The sequence below is a fragment of the Lutra lutra genome, chromosome 17 (genome assembly GCF_902655055.1).
Source record: "Lutra lutra chromosome 17, mLutLut1.2, whole genome shotgun sequence".
NCBI lineage: Eukaryota > Metazoa > Chordata > Mammalia > Carnivora > Mustelidae > Lutra > Lutra lutra.
Window position 1 is genome coordinate 32,960,007 of NC_062294.1, and position 20,148 is coordinate 32,980,154.

Genomic DNA, 20,148 nt, shown 5'->3' on the forward strand with positions numbered 1-20,148 from the left:
GAGTGAGGATTCTCAAAACTACTTGAACGTACGAGATTAAAAACAAAAAAATTCATTCCTGGGATTTAAAAATACTTATTTGTTAAATTATAAAAAGGTACCCAGTTTAGAGGGAAAAGTCATAAGTAATAAAGTGAAGCATTCCAATTAGAACTTGATTTCCATTTTCCCCCAAAATGATTCCAAATTGATCTATTTTATTTTGGTGTGCACTAGGCGTGGTATAATCAAACAACTTACCTGAAGGAAACTGACTGCCATTAAAAAGAGACTATATGAACCGATTCCACCTGTAAATACTTCATTAAGGTCCCTCTGTAATAAGAATTGTTTCAGTACTAAAACCAAGTATGGTAATACAGGGTATTTCTGAAAAAGAAAATTATATTTTCAGTGAATTCCTTTTTCAGTAATTGTGCTACAGCATTATCAGGAGCGTAAACTGGCCCTTACATTAAAAACTTTAGTGAAGATATCCAATCCACTTAATTTTCTATTTTAAGAGCAAGCTAGAAAAAAAATAAGCTGTGAGTAACTAAGGATTTTCTCCTCACATCTAAAGATCTAAAACAGGCAGACGTAAATAACAGCATCAAGCACTCACTATGGGACAGACACACGAGCATATATTTGAGGACACTCGTTTATTACCATATTTATTACTACACTGCATATCTATTTATTTCTCACCATATTATTGTCTATTACCATATGCTACTGACTTGTAAACAGGTTAACAGAAACGGTACAGGACAAATTCTGAACGCGTAAAACACAACACTAGTGGGAATGGAAGGAAGCACTTTCCTCAGGTGGCGCTCCGGCAAGCAGACCAGGGTTTCCGGATGATTGTGCAGAGCCCCGGGGCAGGGGCAGTGACACAAAGCAGGACATACCCTGACAAAGGACTATTGTGGAGGAAACCGGTCTGTGCTGGCATGAAAACCTCTAAAAAGTATGAGAGGGTGTGTATATAGCATGCCATTTTGTTAAACATTTCAAGAGGATAATCATCAGAAACAAAGTGCGGGTTGCTGGAGGAGAGAGGGGTGGATAGAAAAAGATAACAAGAGTTCACAGAAACTTGAAAATTTTCTTGGAAAAACAAAAATTTCAACAGGATAAACAAGCCCAAAAAGAAAGGCTGATGATGGCAAATCCCATGAAACTGATCTAAACCTAAGGTATAAAGTGACTCATTTTCCATTTTCCTTTGATACTGGTAGAATTTTCTATCACACATATTCTCAATTGAAAAAAAAAAAAAAGGTTTCTTTTCTGGGAAAAAGAAAATGTCCACACAACCAACACCTCCAAAAGAGTGGGATTACAGATAATCTTTTCCTTTCTCTGCTTTCCTATACTCTACACACTTATACAAGAATATAATGTTTATGACACAATAAGGTAGTTACACTTTTTTCTTATAAAGAAACAAAAAAGGTGAATCTGTAGAGTCCATAGAAGTATTTTGAGTGTACAGAAAAGATATTCTATGTGAAGCAGTTAACGTTTCTTGAGAAACAGGCTGACATGTCTACGCATGAGAATGTTCTGAAGATGTTGACAAATTCTTCATGTCTTGGAAGAATGTGGGACAAATGAAAATAGACATGAAATCACCTCAAGACAAAGCAGGGAAACCTGCAGGAACTCCTTTACAGGAGACCTGGGGGCTCAGGATGTTCCTCATCTAAACTCTTAAGAGATTAAAAGCAGACAAGAAGGATTATTCAGCATTTCAGCCCTTATCTCCCCTAAAAGGAAGAATCGAGAGCAGAGAAGTTCCTCAGAAGGTTTCCAAACCCTGGACTTGAAGTCACATTATAAATGACTGATTATTACAAGCAGATTCAAGGAAAGTAAGGCCACTGCACAGAAAAGCAACACTGGTCAGCAATACGCACATAAAAATGGTTTAGCAAGGCGTATCAGAACACTACTGCAACAGAACCTCCAAACAAAACTCCATTTCTCAAGAGTTTCACTGAATCAACAGTACGAATTCTCTGACCTTGGTAAAATCTTTGATGAGGTCAGCTGCTCTCACACCATTCTGTACATTAAAGCTGATATCAACTTTCACTTCAGTAAAAGAATCTGTTAATTTAATAATAGGTACCTAGAAAGAGAAGAAAGGCAAAATTAAAATACATGAACCAAATTAAACAACACAGTCGGGGGATGGAAAGGTTACTAGACTTGAGGTCTCAGCCTCCTCATGAGGACACAAAAACCCTCGAGGGTCCCGAATACTGCATGCCACGGTTCACTTGGCCTGTGGGTACTTTACGTATTCAGCATTTAGCCCCACACAGTGTCCTCTATCATTTTTTTTTTTTAAATTTTTTTTTTATTTATTTGACAGACAGATCACAAGTAGGCAGAGAGGCAGGCAGAGAGAGACAGGAGGAGGCAGGCTCCCTGCAGAGCAGAGAGCCCGACGCGGGACTCAATCCCAAGACCCCGAGACCATGACCCGAGCCGAAAGCAGAGGCTTCAACCACTGAGCCACCCAGGCGCCCGTCCTCTATCATTTCTATTGGCTGAGGATTTTGAAATCAGGTAACAAAAACCTTCCTCAATATTCTGTGCTTTGGATAACAGTTTCCTACTCAGTATAACACCAAGACTTATGAATGTCAGGCCCACCAGCAAAATGTTCCTAATGAGTAAGCTGTTAGATTAGGTTAAGCACAATAATCCACTGGTATTTTATTGGTCAGTTTTGCAACTAGCCTATAAAACAACCTACCAAGAGAAGTTAAGACATAGAATTAGTCTCAAATTTAAAAAATGATTGAATGATTTATATGAGATATTAAAAATTCTTAAAAAAATTTTAAAAAGGCAAACCATAAGAGACTCTTTTTTTTTTTTTAATTTTATTTATTTGTCAGACAGAGATCACAAGTAGGCAGAGAGGCAGGCAGAGAGAGAGAGAGATGGGGGGAAGCAGGCTTACTGCTGAGCAGAGAGCCCGATGCAGGGCTCGATCCCAGGACCCTGGGATCATGACCTGAGCCGAAGGCAGAGGCTTTAACCCACTGAGCCACCCAGGCACCCCAAGAGTATGTGACTCTTGATCTCAGGGTTGTGAATTTGAGCCCCATGCTGGGTACAGAGATTACTTATATAAGTTTTCTTTTTTTTTTTAAAGGCTCTATTTGCACCATATATTAGAAAACTCAGGCCAGCAAAATCTGTGTGCAGAACTGGGTTTCCAAATTGATAGCTTTTGGTAAGAAATAGTATGAGTTGTTTTTGTTCTAAGAAAAGCTAACATACAAAACTCCAAACTTCTAAAATAGATACATTTATTTCTATGATGAGCACCCACAAAACTTCTTCAATGGCCAATCTAGATATAGTTAAAATATCAAGTTCCTCATCTATAAAATTTCCTTCACAGTTGACCCCTGAACAACACAAGATTCAACTGTGTGGTTGCACTTTACACAATTTTATGCAATACTGTAAATGTACTGTCCCTATGATTTTCCTAACATTTTCCTGCCTCTAGTTTGCTTTATTCTAAGAACATAGTCTATGATACATATAACAAAATATGTGCTAACCAACTGTTTATGTTATCAGTAATCCTCCTAGTCAACAGAGAGCTCTTAGTAGTTTTTAGGGCATCCAAGGTCACATGTCGATTTTCAACTGTGTAGGGAACCCCCACGCTGGTCAAGGTCAACTACATATACAATTTTTCAAGGACACAAAGTAAGAGAGATGAGCAAGACCTTCTGTGTAACTATAAACTGTTTAATAGAGAGCCATATCTTTTTTGTCTCTAGTTTTCTAGTATTCTGTTTATTTATTTTTTATTAACATATAACGTATTATTAGCCCCAGGTGTACAGGTGTGTGAATCGCCAGGTTTACACACTTCATAGCACTTACCATAGCACATACCCTCCCCAGTGTCCATAACCCAACCACCCGAGAGCCATATTTTTAATTATACTTTTTATATGTAAGAACTCTACAGTGGTATTATGTGTAATAAAATTGAGTATTATTTTTTAAAGAACTATATAACCACAACGAGTTCATTTATTTCACAAACAAAATTTATATACAAGGATTATGATCATTAATGAAAGAAGAGAATTATTTACTGAGACACCAACTCTGCTTACCAAAATTAAATTTTAATTTTGCAAGTTTCATGCATTAGTAACCGGAAATTTTTAGATGAAATGTTGGAAGAACTTACAGTTGCTTTGTCTAGAACTTTCACCGAATCCTCATCAGCAACTTTATGTTTCCGAAGAGCTTCTTCCAGGGTCCAGAGGGGAAGGTTCTCCCACTTCCCAAACACCACGAGATCAATGTCACTGAGCACAGAACATACACACAAAAGTTGTTTGAAGAAGAAACTGTACTCGTTTTCACTCATGCTCAGGCTTCCAGACTTCAAATTAGTGCAGTGAAAACCTATTTCGCACTGCCCAATGAAGACCAAATGTGTTGGTGGTGGCTGCTTTGGAGAGGCTGGTGACCTTAACAACCATCTCCTGCTGGTCATTTTACAGAAGTCAGGCCTCAGGAAACGGGGGGTTTTGAAAGAAGTAAAACATCGAAAAACACCAGTGAACATTTCCTGTTCATAAAGGCTTCTGGGACTAGAAAACCTGAGATGTGCCCATGTTCATGAGATGGACTGACTCTGATTCAGGTAATTAAGTGTGAAAAGTTAAGTTGCAAACAGTGTATGTGGGATGCCATCATTTGGATGAAAAAGGAAGAAAACACACACGCATTTCCTTTTACATGTATAGAACATTCATGGAAGGATGTGTGAGAAACTGGTACCAGGGGCTCCTCCAAGGAGCAGGGGACACAGGTGGGATCCGCGCTTTTCATGGTAATTATTGCTGTGCCTTTTCAATCTGAACTATGGGAATGTACTACATATTCAGAAAATTCAATTAAAATTTTCAGAGTGACTCAGGGTTTTGCTGACACTCAGAATCTAAATAAGGAAAACTATTCATGAACTCCAAGTTGGATATTTTACGGCTTTTGCAGGCCTACGAGAGCAACGGGCAGAACAGAAATTGCTAGGATCTCTCCACATCAACACATTTTAAGTTTGGGAAAAGTAGATCAAATCCAGCTCAAAAATCAAAAACATGATGGATGCCTAGAGTTAAAATCGTACTGGACTGTGCGCCCAAAACTGTGTTCGGAGAGTAAATGTCACATGAAGTGTTCTTACCACAATAAAAGCAAAAACAAACACAGGGTGAAATTTCAGTTGATAGAAAACATGTTTTTGCCCCCCAGGGAAGCCTTATCATCCCCAAAAAGGCCCTGCCCTGCCCCAGGTGGGGGGCCGCGACTGGCCTCATGTAAGAAGACTGACGTTAACAAGGGGCCTTCTTCAGAGAAGAGTCTGGAGCCTGAAGCTCCGGGTCCAGAGGCTAGAACAGCAGCTAATAGTCTGAGCTCTTAAGAACAGATGACAGAGCTGGCCTTCGGGGTGTGGGGGGTACACGGCTGTATTGTATGATCATGTGATTTGCCATAATATGACAGTGACGTCTGAGTGAGTGGGTTGAGTTATGGAGGCGAACAGTTCTCCGCAGGCAGGCGGTCACCTGCTGGAACGGTTAGCCAAGCCCACTGCTACCTGCGCCCTTCCACCTCCATCCCAGACGACACAGGTATCAGTCTGAGAGGGTCACCTCAAATGACACTCTACCCTCAAGGTAATTCGAATAAAATACTGATAAAGTGAATTTTCATATCATAAATCTCTTTCTGCTTCTACTCTTCCACCATCAACAGCCAAAATCTAAAAAAATGCACAATCCCCTGAAAGCTTCACAAATGTACTAACCTAGTAGGTAAATACAGGCCAGTTTTAAAACTTCCAAATATCTGGACCTGAAATAGAAAAAATTATTGCATTAAGGTATGGACCCGATGAAAGCCGCCATGCAATGGAGAACTGTCAAGGTTCTGCTACCCTCTGTTGGTATTTTTTAGTACTACAAGAGTTTTTTTTTTTTTTTTTTTTTTAAAGTAACACCGTGCTTTCCAGAAGCAGGGATGCTTCCTCCTACGCAGACATTAGGAATATACTTTAAACTTGTAAGGTTAAAATATCAAATGCAGAGTGAAACAGAAAACTTTCAAAAGTAATATTCAAGTCATTTGTGTTCCCTTATAAGCCAGAGGCCTGTTCAACAAAGGTGGAACTTGGGTTTCCTAAGAGAGAATCTTCTCAAGGCCCCTGAGTTATTTAGGGTCAGACTACTCCAGCGGGAGGCCAGCTCCCCGGGGAACAGCAGGTGGTGTCATCCTAACATTGTGCTGACACATCCTACCCCAGCCGGGGAGCACGGTGCAAGGCTCAGGGTGGGCAAGGAGCTGCATGAAAGGGTGAACGCTCAGCCCAGAGGTGAGCTGGACCTGGGAATGGAATCACAGCTATGGGTCTCTCCTCTGGGAACAAAAAGATGGATAAAACCCCCAACCTCCAAAGAAGGAGGATTAATCCAAATCCCGGTTTCTCAGACTCAGCACGGCTGACATTCGGGACAGACAGCCATCTGGGAGGGGCATCATAGCGTTTAGGAACACCCTTGGCCTCTACCCACCGTATGCCGAGAGCACCTTACCAGTCAATGATAACGAAAAATGTCTCCGACATTGCCAAGGAACCCCTGGGCGGCAAACTCAGCCACCACTGAGAACCATGGACTGGGATCACACAGAAGAATCCATGTGACCTCACAGCAGCTGCTCAATAAAATATCAGTGCCCTCCCCCACCCCATTCCCTTCACCTACAGTATTTTATTCGAAGCTCTTCTGTTTTGCCAACTGGACAAAGGAAACTTCCCTGGTTCCCCCATCACCATCCCATGACAAAGTCTAAAGAAAAGCCATTTAACACAGAGTAATGCATTCTAACTTCTTTGAATGCACAAAACTGTATAAAAGACCCTCAAAAAAAAAAAAAAAAAAAAAAAAAAAGCCCTAAAAAGGTATTCACTTAGTTTCAACAAGAACCACAAATAAGCAAAGAGGAAATCCTGGGCCAAAGTTCTGTTCACTGGGTGGGTCTGCACAGGGAGACAAGGGCGGGCCAGAAAGAAGGAAATAGCAATATCAAGAGAGGAAACAGACTTATGCCTGCATTCGCCCAAGAAAATGCACTTCTAATGACATGAGAAACTCCTACTTGACATTTTCGTTCAGCTGTAAATAATCACATAACATTTATACCGGCAGGTTGGAACAAAACAGTAGTGGGATTTTCATACATCAGATCCAATAACACACTACTACAAGAAGGCCTTGGTCTTTCTTCTCTGTATACTAATGATTCCTGAATAGAGTTCACCTTTAGTATTGCTATTCAGCACAGAGAAATAGTTTTAACTAAGTCATCCAATTCATTGCAAAAAATCAGGATGCCCCAAATTCCAACGGCTAGATGAAACTGTTTGCCTTTAAAATTTAATTGGACTGTAAGCGTTCCAATGCACATAGACCTGTGTGTGAGGACTCCTCAGACCCTGTCCATCCTGTGGACAGGGACATGGCCCTCGGCACTCAGCTACCCAGACAGGCGGTACTCACGTCCGCGCTGGGCCAGAGCTCCTTAATCACACTCTCGATCCTGTTCACCACCTCCATCCTCATCTTCTCCTCCTCCGGTCTTGGAGACATGTATTCATAAAAGTCACTGATTTCTTCATGCAGACTGCAGGGAAGGAAAAGAAAAAAAAAAAAAGAAAAGAAAAGAAAAGCAGAAAAGTTAATACAGGCAAGCCCAGTCTAATGAGAAATCACTATCTTAAATAACCTTATCTAATTAAGTCTTGTAACTTTGCTAATGACTTTATGTTCATAGGTTTCTACCTTAAAAAAATTTTTTTTAAGATTTATTTATTTATTTGACAGAGAGAGACACAGTGAGAGAGGGAATACAAGCAGGGGGAGTGGGAGAGGGAGAAGCAGGCTTCCCACTGAGCAGGGAGCCTGATGTGGGGCTAGATCCTAGGACCCTAAGATCATGACCTGAGCTTGAAGGCAGACACTTAACAAATGAGCCACCCAGGAGCCCCCATAGGTTTGTTTCTACCTTAATTTTAATGTTACAACTGATGCTAGGCTAAATATACAGAATTTAATTTTTTTAAAAAACGCCAGAAGAGTTACATAAAATAAGAAATTCTAAGAAGACAAGTCTTAATGGAGACAGAGTAGCAGCTTTCCCAGAGTTTATTACATGTCTGTGCAGAATACTTGCTCGGTGGACAGGTGCTGATGACTTTTTAAAAATTTTTAAATGTTAATATGTAAGGCCTGGCCTCTGCCTTTACGCTTGCAATCCAGTAGACACAAACACAGAAAGATGCAGAATCCAGATGCCACGGGCGAGCTTCCTGGCCACAGAGACTTGACCTTCTTACCCCCCCATAATCCATAATCCGTTCCTCACAGGAGCAAAGTGGCATGTCCTTTGTAATGTTTGCTTCAAGCGTCAGCTGAACAAGTGAGCCAGGGACCGTCTGCAAAGACCTGAAGGGAATGACTGGCAGACGAGGCTCCATGAAGGAGCTGAAGACCTGCAGAGCCCAGGAGGAACGAGGCTTCCCCAGGAAGCACTCTGCAAACTACACAGGCTGCAGCCGCCGGAGGAAGGGGAGAAGCAACCGGGGAACGCAGGCCCTTGGCCGCAGCGGGCTCCGAATGGGGAGCGAAGAAGTTTGGACTTCCCAAGGGGAACGAGGAGCTACTTCAGTGTTGCTGAGAGGGACCAAGGAAAGACGGACGTCAAAAACGCTGCGTCTGAAGAAGAGTCATCTGGCAACCGAGCCAACGACGGACTGGAGGAGAGACGAGACTGGATGCGGGGAGCAGCCCGTACACCCTGCAGCTGCGGAAGGGCTGGGCGGCCGAGGGGCGGCGCAGGGAAGGGACGGGCTCCAGCGCACTGGGAAGGAGGGATGGAGGAGGCCAGCAAGGGCGGAAGCCTGAGAGGCTGGGCAACCAGTGGGCAGGAGGAAAGGAAAAGCCCCCCAGGCTGGCTACTCAGTGACTAGCACTAGCAGAGGACAGAAGACACCGAAGGCAGCAGGTGCAGCTGGGAGGAGCTTCGGTTAGGAGGGAAAGAAGGGGAAATGGGAGGAAATCAGCTAAACTGGTGTTGACTGCTGGCGACCCCAGGGGCCGGCTGCAGGCAGCTGCAGTGGCCGCATGAGGACGGATCTCGCAGGGTCTCCTCCAACAGTGGTGGCTCTGCAGGAGGCCAGGAGGACAGCGCTAACAGAATCGGCTACCAAGTGCCTGCCAAGTACTGGGGAGGGACAAGGGCCCCCTGCGGGCTTGGTGGGCATGCATGCGGGCAGCCTCACAGGAACACGGTCCTGAAGGATCCTGGTTTAGAGAGGCTACAGGAGTCGCAGGAAACTGGAAGCGTCAGGAAATCAAAAATGATTTTGAGGAAGGAAAACAAAATGCCTAATTCCCAACCCCCACTTGGTAGAACATTTAAAACATGGCCAAGTAAGCAATCAACAGTCTCTGCCTCTCCTAATGTTTTATTTTTAGACTGAGAGTCAGAAAACTTGAGTTCTAGACTGGGGCTCTGCCTGAGGGCAGCTGTGTTCCTTCAGAAAGGGACTGGTGCTTTCCAGCCGCAGTGTCCTCAGGCACAAACTAGGCTTTAGCAACCAGGATCCTTTTCCGGCCCTTCATGTCAAAACCTGGGCCATCTGGTAGGGAATGATTTGTAGTGTTGTTTGGCTTGCATACTGTGAAATACTGCAAAAAAAACACAAAACCACCACCACCAAAAAAACAAAACAAAACAAACAAACAAAAAAACAAATTAAAAACCCTGGACTTTAAAATTCTAGGGAGTTCTGCACACGAATCCGCACACTCCCAGTGGGGTCAAGTCTTCCCGGGTACCCTGCTGGGTACCTTAGGAGCTCACCTTCTGATTTTTTCTTAAAATTTCCCAGACTTTTTTTTTCCAAGGGTAACCTCCTCAGCTTCTTGAAGAAAACAGCCAAAATGATCAGTCTAGAAAGTTCACAGCTTGTGCTGCTCTTTCAGAAGGACGAGGACCACAAATTAAAAGGAAAACAGATTTCTTCTTACCTAACAGATTGTTTGCTATGTATGAATGATCGAAGTGTATTTGTGGTCCCAAACCACTAGGGGATACTTTCATTTTAACCAACGGGGAAAACCCCTAAACGCAACAGTATCTACTCCACAAAAGGCCCATTTACACCATTTCTAATTCAAACACAGACAAAAAATATTTAGCCCCACTTTCAGTTAATCTTCAAATCACAAGAAACTGAGTGAGAATTTATTCTCTAAACGTTACGGAGTGCCCAGTTCAACACACTAGAAGGAAAGAAGTTTAGTCAGTCAAACATGATCCCTGTCCTGGGTGATTTCCATCTAATGAAAAGAAATACTCATTTAAAGTAGTTTTGTGACAGATAATGTGTAAGTTCCACACTGTTCCACCATAGGCAGGCTTCGGACAACCAGAAGGAGAGCTTTCCAAGGACCACAGCTGCAGGGAATGGAATAAGTTGCCTTCAAGGGTGGTGAGGTCGTCACTACAAGGGTAAATAAACGAAATGACCATGAGGCAAACAAAGATCTAGTAAGACATTTCTTTCTTTCTTTTTCTTTCTTTCTTCCTTTCTTCCTTCCTTCCTTCCCTCAGGTTTTAGGGGCACCTGGGTAGCTCAGTTGGTTAAGGGTCTGACTCTTGATTTCAGGTCAGGATCTCAGGGTTGTGGGAATCAAGCCCCATGTCGGGCTCTAGGCTCAGCCCGGCTCCACGCTCACCCTGTTCCTCCCCACACTTGCATTCTCTCTCTCTCTAAAATAAATAAAATCTTTAAAAAAAAATTATAAGCAACCTCTATACCCAACGTGGGGCTCAAACCTACAATGCAAAGGTCAAGAGTCACATGCTTCACCAACTGACCCAGCCAGGTACCCCAAAGACACTTCTGAATTTGTGGAAAATGGAAAGGATTCTAAAATCCCATTTATCACTGGGATTCTAGGTTTCTAATGAGCACCTTAAGCCAGATAAGCTTGTAAAATAAGACCATCCTAAGCATGGGGCGCCTGGGTGGCTCAGTGGGTTAAAGCCTCTGCCTTCGGCTCAGGTCATGATCCCAGGGTCCTGGGATCGAGCCCCGCATCGGGCTCTCTGCTCAGCAGGGAGCCTGCTTCATCCTCTCTCTCTGCCTGCCTCTCTGCCTACTTGTGATCTCTGTCTGTCAAATAAAAAAAAAAAAAAAAAAAAAAAAAAAAGACCATCCTAAGCATTAATATTCCATGGAACCATCTCCCTATTTAGGAAGAACTGGTTCCACAGGTTATCCTAACTCTCTCATTGATCTGCCCGTATGACAACGGAAGAGGGGAGGAGGGGGAGGGTGGGGCCAAGGATGGCTAGCGAAGCTCAAACCCACCTGAACAGCAAGAACAAGAGAACCCACCTCCTGCCCACACGGGGGACACAAACATCATGGCCTCTCTCGCCTACACGTAACTAGCTATGTGTAAACTTCAAGAACTGAGTGAGAGATCTTAGTATAAAAGGAAAAAACCTCCAGTACAGATTTTTTTTTTTTAAAGATTTTATTTATTTATTTGACCAACAGAGATCACAAGTAGGCAAAGAGGCAGGCAGAGAGAGGAGGAAAGCAGGCTCCCCGCTGAGCAGAGAGCCCGATGTGGGGCTCGATCCAGGACCCTGAGATCATGACCTGAGCCGAAGGCAGAGGCTTTAACCCACTGAGCCACCCAGGCACCCCCAATACAGATTTTTAAATAATCTCGAGGTCACTCTATCTCTGCGGACTGTGTAATTTTCCTGGCAGGGTGCCATGTACATCGAGGTGCTTAAAGAACCCTGAGGGAACAATGTCCCATTTCTGGACTGCCCACTATGCGCTCCTGCAGCACAGTGACCCACGGAAAGCTGGAGACTGGAGACACTCTGTAGACTGGCTTTCACCAATCAGTGGAACTTTACGCCTCTGACATCCTCCAGCCACAAAGGGAAATTTCAGCTTCTCCCACATCTGGATCAAAACTCAGGATGGTTAAACTGGTAAATACGGCCAAATGTCTCCTACCCGGCCTTACAGTTTCTCATTTTAATTTGAAAATATAACTCTCGATCAAAACTCATACGTGACAAGTATGTCAGTGCCTTCTGTCAGGGCATTGGTGTATTGTTGTTTTGTTTTAAGGAAAAGTGAGCAAGAAAGCACTCCACTCCCTGTTTATAAAGGAAGAGTATATTCTAGAAAAGCAATATGATAAAATAAGTGCCACTAAGTAACTGGAAAGGATGCCCCCCAAAAAAGAATGTAATCAAAATTAATTTCCTGGGGTAAAATTTACATTAACCTCAAAATTAATGATAATGATTTAGTGTGACAATGCAGAGACATAAACAAAAAAGTTACTGTATTTTAAAAAGTACAACGCAGGGGGCGCCTGGGTGGCTCGGTTGTTAAGTGTCTGCTTTTGGCTCAGGTCATGATCCCAGAGTCCTGGGATCAAGCCCTGCACTGGGCTCCTGCTCTCAGGAAGCCTGCTTCTCCCTTTCCCACTCCCCCTGCTTGTGTTCCCTCTCTCACTGTGTCTCTCTTTGTCAAATAAATAAAATCCTAAAACAAATAAGATCATTTAAGTCAAAACAGAGAAGTGGAAAAAAATGACTTTAGCTCTGAGAGGAGTTCTACCAAGAAGTGCTAGCCTTTCAAAATTAAACGACTTTCATAATGCTCATCATAAGGAGAGGGTGTTAAGGGCTCACTTTCTCTGGCTATGTTAAAGGGAGGACCCTGTTTCACGCCTTTTGTACTGGGCTGCTCAGCAGGTGGGTATGAGTAGCTCCGGAGCTCAGCATCCCTGAAGCCAGAGGCAGCCTCGCTGATGCCTCCCCGGCCCCCCACTGCAGGCTCACCCAACACCTGTTCAGGGGCCAACCCCGCTTTCTGAGGGACACCTGCCAGGCCTGCAACTTGCCTGGGCCACCTCCACACCAAGGTCAAGCTTCCCAGTTTTCATAAGTGAAGTCCTCATTAATCACTAACTCCACATTCCCATGAAGGCACTGACAAAGTTCTATTCAATTACTGTCCATAACAAGATGCTTCCCCCCACAAAAATGTTACAGTTAATAATAACCAATTTTGACAAAGATATATGGAAAAGGCACTCACTCGTACGCTATGTGTGAAAGTATAAATTACTAAACCCCTCCAATGGTTGTTGTCTTAATGATAACATTTATATGAATAGTTTTTTTAAATTCCCCTTTTTTTTCCTCTTGAAGATTTTATTTAGAGAGAGAGAGAGAGCACGCACGCACATGCAAACAGGGGAAAGAGCAGAGGGAGAACGAGAGAGAGAATCTCAAGCAGACTCCACACTGATTGTGGAGCCCAAGGCGGGGCTGGATCTCACGACATGACCTGAGCCAAAACCAAGAGTTGGACGCTTAACTGACGGAGGCACCCAGGTGCCCCTAAAGTTCCTCTTCTTTCATTAAAATCATTTTCTTGGAGAGATTTCTGCACTCCCGTGTTTCCTGCAGCATCATTCACAAGAGCCAAGATATGGAAACAACCCAAATGTCCACCAACAGATGAACAGATAAAGAAAATGTGGAACAGACCTACATTATTCAGCCTTATAAAAGGAAATCTTTGAAACCTGCAACATGGATGAACCTGAAGGACATTATTCTAAATGAAATAAACCAGTCCATTCATAACAAGATATCTATAACAGCCAAACCCACCGAAGCAGATGACAGAATGGTGGCTGCTAGGGGCTGGCGGAGGGGTGCTGGGGAGAGGGTCAATGGGCATAAAGTCTGGGTTAAGCAAGATAAGCTCTAGAGATCTGCTGCACAACACAGCGCCTACAGGCAACAACACTGTATTAATCACTTAAAAATGTCCTCTTAAGGGACGCCTGGGTGGCTCAGTGGGTTAAGCCGCTGCCTTCGGCTCAGGTCATGATCCCAGGGTCCTGGGATTGAGTCCCGCATCGGGCTCTCTGCTCGGCGAGAAGCCTGCTTCCCTCTCTCTCTCTCTGCCTGCCTCTCCGTCTACTTGTGATCTCTCTCTGTCAAATAAATAAATAAAATCTTTAAAAAAAAAAAATGTCCTCTTAAGAGAGTGTATTATATTCTTATCACAGAAAAGGGGAAGGGGACACAAGGAAACTTTTGGAGGTATTGGATACGTCTATTACCTTTTTTTAAAAAAGGGATTTTATTTATTTATTTGAGAGAGAGAGAGCACAAGCCCGGGGCAGGGGCAGGCAGAAGGCGACTCCCCACTAAGCATGGACCCAATGTGGGGTCATGACCTGAGCTGAAGCCAGACACTTGACTGAGCCACCCAGGGGTGGCTAGTACCCCAACTGTGGCAATGGTTTCAGGGGTGTATGCATTATGTCCAAACTCATAAGGTTGACTGTTTGCATTAACTACATACAGTTTTTTGTGTATCAATTATACTCCAGTGAAGCTGTTTTTATTTAAAGTCCCTTTCTTTTCATCCTTCAGAAGTACTGAGGGAATAATGACATTCACCACAGCATTATCTGGAATATTAAAAAATTAAGGAACAGCCTCAATGTCCATCAATGGAATCCAGTTAAATAATCAGAGCAGCACTCACTGGCACCCCCTTAAATGACAGCCAATCATCCATCCAAAAGAAGGAAGCAGAGCTATCTGAGCTGATGAGAATGATCCACGATGTGTAAAACTTAAAGGAAAAAAGAACAATGTGCTTAACAAGATTTCACATGCATTAAAACGACACACACACACACACACACACATACACACAGAGTTTCTATTCGCACTACAAATTTTCTGGAAGGAGAACAGTTAACAGTGATTACCTTAAGGACAGGGCACGACAGGGAGGGTTAGGGAGACCAACGTTTTATTTAACATCATGCTGTCCTAGTATAGAGCAGTACAGTAAAACTAGAGAATTCTCTTCACACCGTCCGTGTGTGTTTGTCTGTCTGCTTTTCCAAAGGGGTTATTATCTATTTAAAATGATTACAGGGGCGCCTGGGTGGCTCAGTGGATTAAAGCCTCTGCCTTCGGCTCAGGTCATGATCCCACGGTCCTGGGATCGAGCCCCACATCAGGCTCTCTGCTCGGCAGGAAGCCTGCTTCCTCCTCTCTCTCTGCCTGCCTCTCTGCCTGCTTGTGATCTCTGTCAAATAAATAAATAAAATCTTTAAAAAAAAAAAAAGATTTCTAAAATGATTACAGGCCATTTGTCATTTTCTTTATATTTTCCCACGTAGAAGTGTGTGTGTGTGTGTGTGTGTGTGTGTGTGTGTGTGTCTACTTCTCCCAACCCACAGAACAGAGTCCACGTACCACACTGTTCACAGTGACTAAATCTGGTAAGTGAATCAGGGGTGGGGACGGATTCGCTTTTTAAAACTGTATACATTTAGGGGCGCCTGGGTGGCTCAGTCGTTAGGCACCTGCCTTCGACTCAGGTCATGGTCCCAGGGTTCTGGGATTGAGCCCCACATCGGGCTCCCTGCTCAGCGGGAAGCCTGCTTCTCCTTCTCTCCGCCCCTGCTTGTGTTTCCTCTCTCGCTGTGTTCTCTGTCAAATAAATAAATAAAATCTAAAAAAAAACTGTGTACATTTAGGGGCCACTGGGTGACATTGTTGGTTGAGCATCTGACTCTTGATTTCAACTGAGGTCATGATCTCAGAGTCATGAGACTGAGCCCTAGATCAGGCTCCACGCTCAGTGAGGAAGTCTGCTTGAGATTCTCTCTCCCTCTTGCTCTGCCCCTCCCACCCACTCTCTCTCTCTCTCTCTCAAATAAATAAATATTTTTTTATTTTTTTAAAGATTGAGAGAGAGAGAGAGAGAGAGAGAGAGAGAGCAAGAGAGAGCACAAGCAAGGGGGAAAGGAAGAAGCGCGAGCCCACCATGGGGCTCGATCCCAGGATCCGGAGATCATGACCTGAGCAGAAGGCAGACACTTAATCAACTGAGGCACCCAGGGGCCCCTAATAAATAAATCTTCTAAAATACATATACATTTAAATAGTCCACCTTTTAAAAATGCATCCATGTTAGGGGGGCCTGGGTGGTGCAGTCAGTTGAGCATCTGACTCTTGGCTTCGGCTCAGTTCGTGATCTCAGGGTCATGAGATCAAGCCCCATTTCGGGCTCTGCATTCAGTGGGGAGTCAGCTTGATATTCTCTCTCCTTCTCCCTCTGTCCCTCTCACTTGTGGCCTCTCTCTCAAATAAATAAATCTTTTTAAAAAACTCATACATGTTAATTACCATTGTTAATTAACCATTTTTTTTAAGTAAGCTCTGTGTCCAGTGTGGGGCTTGAACTCACAACCCTGAGATCATGCTCTCCTGACCGAGCCACCCAGGCGCCCACCTTTGTCTATTTTTATGACGACAGTGAATACTCACGGACATTTAAAGGAGAAAAAGACTCACGTATCCAGCCCCACACACCGAAAAGTTACATGCTGGGCCACTGGGGAACCTGAGCATCTGCAGAAGGAACTCAGAGGTCAGTCTGTGAACAGCACTGACCCGTGGGGACACAGAGGGACCCCAAGCCCACGCACAGAGCAAGAGACACAGGACACAACATGCCGCATGCCTGACACAGGGTATGTATGGAGTTTCTGTTGGTTTCTGACTCACCCTTTCCAGGGATTTACAGACTGAGAAGTTTATGTATATGCAAGACAAAGTTCCGGAAGAATACATAAACACTGCTGGCAGTAGTTTCCTCTGGGGACTGGGACTGAGGTCTGAGGTGCTGAGGGATTTCTACCCTTCTGTACTGTTTGATTTTTCTCAAATGCACGTAGGCACCAAGAGGAGTGAGTAACAGCAAGCCCCAGGGTGAGACCGGTGCGGTCTGAATGGCATCTTCAGGAGGCTCTAGAATTCAAAGTTTACAAAGAAATACACACACACACACACACACACACACACACACACGCTCTTATATTTTCAGCTGCCAGCTAGACACTCCTACCTAGCTGTCACTTCAAAATCAATAAATCCAAAACTAAATTCCTTACCTTTCTCCAAAACCTATTACTTCTCCTTGTGTTTTCCTCCCTGAATTATTGTTTCTCCAAATGGAAATTTCAGTCTTCCCTGGTTCATCCTTCTTTCTTATCCTCTGGAGCTAAAAGGTCTCCATATCATGACCCTCTACAAACCAAAATAAAAAACAAAAAACTTCCTGGGATGCCTGAGTGGCTCAGTCAGTTGTCTACCTTTGGCTCAGGTCATGATCTCAGGGTCCTGGGATCGAGCCCCACCTCGGGCTCTCTGCTCAGTGGGGAGCCCGCTTCCCCCGCTCTCTCTCTGCCTGCCTCTCTGCCTACTTGTGATCTCTCTGTCAAGTAAATAAATAAATAAATAAATAAATAATTTTTTTAAAAAAATAGAATACCTTATTATCTTTATATTTTAAGGTCTGCACCATGTGTGTAATTTTCTACAGTACTGATAAAGATACAACAAGGTCACTTGAAAAAAAGCCATGCCTAACTAAATTAGGAAAATCACCAATATCAAAACTAAAGGAAAAAGCCTTCTACCTCTTCTATTTGTAGACAAGAAACATATTCACACCCCCAAATAATTCTTACTGTATCCTAAGATTTAAAAGTAGAGAGAAGGGGCGCCTGGGTGGTTCAGTGGGTTAAGCCGCTGCCTTCGGCTCAGGTCATGATCTCAGGGTCCTGGGATCGAGTCCCACATCGGGCTCTCTGCTCAGCAAGAAGCCTGCTTCCCTCTCTCTCTCTCTCTGCCTGCCTCTCCGTCTACTTGTGATCTCTCTCTGTCAAATAAATAAATAACATCTTTAAAAAAATAAAATTAAAAAAAATAAAAGTAGAGAGAAAATATAATGACATAAAAATTAAAAGGAAAAACAGTCTACAATCTTCTGCAAACTTTGGAGGCATTTAAAACTGTTATTCATAGTTAAGGAATGTTCTGTTCGCTATGTCAACCCCTCCTTGCTAAGGACCCCGGGGTAAAAGTACAGAAAATGAATCCTGTTTCTGTGTACTAGATCATAACGTTTTCATTTTCTTCTTTTCGGAGGTGCTCACACCTGCTTTCCTAGAAATGAGAACATTCATTTTCAATGCCATTGTCTGTTGTTCTATCTTTGGACCACCGCTTTATTAGACCAGTGTTTCAGAAGGATGGTTTTTTCATTTGATTTCCTCTGTCCCTTCGCCCTTTACTGCTCTGAAGAGAGAGAATGCAAATCATCTGACTTCCTTCCCCAAGACTCTTACTTTTGACACCCAACCCAGACACTACTTTCAAGCAATTATAAGGAAAAGCAGAAGAAAAGAGGAAAGAAACTGCTCTAATTCTAGCCATTAATTAAAAATTAAAAATTCTGGGACGCCTGGGTGGCTCAGTTGGTTAAGCAGCTGCCTTCGGCTCAGGTCGTGATCCCAGCCTCCTGGGATCGAGTCCCACATCGGGCTCCTTGCTCAGCAGGGAGCCTGCTTCTCCCTCTGCCTCTGCCTGCCACTCTATCTGCCTGTGCTCACTCTCTCTGTCAAATAAATAAATAAAATCTTTTAAAAAAAAAGATTAAAAAAAAAATTAAAAATTCTGAACTCCTCCATGACTGAGTACATCTAAGAAAATCTGCATAACGCTGGGAAGCTCAAAGAACTATTGAAAACATCCCCCAACTGAGATCCAATATCTTGAAATAAAGGTTGTTATTAAGTTTACTCCCCAAAGGGGAGGTCCTCAAATATTTGCTGAGTGGAAAAAAAACAAATAAATGAGGCTGAATCTTTCCTTATCGACAAGGTCCAAATGCCAATAAAAATAGTTCACTCTACAGAAGTTTGTTATATTCTTAAGTAGGACAATGAAATGAGGATGTGTTTAACCCACACAACTCTACCACCAAAATTTTATTTTTTATTTATTCATTTACGTATCTATCCTTGGTGGAGGGGCTGGTGTTTAAGAACAGACATTGCTCTATAAATATATAAGCACTTGGAACATCTTCTTCCCGTGTTGGGGTTCTGACAAAAGGGGCACAGAACACAGGGTACCTTTCAAGCACCACTACTCATAAAAATCCAGATATTCAAAACATAGTAAAGGGAACTATTTGCTTAATAAATAATTTATACTAAATAGGGTAAACTCCCGATGCATATTTAAAATATTTTAACTATTGATAACAATTACCTTGGGTAATGGAACTGAGAACTAGACTACCTTGGAGCAAGGCTTCCATAATCTACTGCTTTTTTCCTGTGCTATTGAGATCTTTTGGATGAGCGAAATTGTTTACAGAACTTTTATTTTATTTATTTATTTGAGAGAAAGCAAGCATGAGAGAGAGAGACAGAGAACAAATTGGGGGGAGGGGCAGAGAGAGAGAAAAGCAGACTCTCCATTGAGCAGAGAGCCCGATGGGGGGCTCCATCCCAGGACCCTAGAATCAAGACCCGAGCCGAAGGCAGACACTTAACCAAATGAGCCACCCAGGCACCCGTTTACAGAACTTTAAAAGCTGAAATGAAAGAAAGGAAAATAAATCAATTCACAAAGAATTCTACACATTCACAAAATACATGTTTGTCAACTTTGGGTGACTTTATGAGGCCCTGTATTCTTTCACAGTTAACAACATCATCATAAACTCTGAAAGAAATAGGGAAATTTACAGCTGTTTGGAAAAGCGCACAGGGAAAAAAACAAACAAACAGAAAAGTCTCTCACAGCTGCTCCCCCTTTCACAGCAGCAGACATGGCCGGGGTGCGTGTGCACCAGACACACACACGCTGCCCAACACTTACTGCAAGTCTCCCCCACACAGCGTTTTAGAGTTGGAGGAAACACACAGTGGCCATGCAGTGGCCGTCTGAGACCATAAAAATGAATTTTCAATGATTATATATTATCCCAGTACATGAATATATCCTAATTTATTCTACCATTCCTTTATTTTTGGGCATTCAGGTTGCTTCCAAAGTTTCAGTACTATGATTAGAGTGATAATGCTATCTTTGCAC

At 43.1% G+C, this 20,148-nt stretch overlaps 1 protein-coding gene across 3 annotated transcripts in view; it reads right to left on the reverse strand.

Annotated features, from left to right (window-relative positions):
- TENT4B (terminal nucleotidyltransferase 4B) overlaps positions 1-20,148 on the reverse strand; it is a 74,434-nt gene that overhangs the window by 12,416 nt on the left and 41,870 nt on the right. For all 3 annotated transcript variants that reach the window (XM_047711151.1, XM_047711152.1, XM_047711150.1), the window contains exons 2-6: positions 7,605-7,728; positions 5,855-5,901; positions 4,226-4,346; positions 2,015-2,122; positions 241-369 (exon numbers count right to left, since the gene is read on the reverse strand). In XM_047711151.1, the coding sequence (XP_047567107.1) occupies positions 241-369; positions 2,015-2,122; positions 4,226-4,346; positions 5,855-5,901; positions 7,605-7,728 (529 nt within the window). The remainder of the gene's footprint in view (positions 1-240; positions 370-2,014; positions 2,123-4,225; positions 4,347-5,854; positions 5,902-7,604; positions 7,729-20,148) is intronic.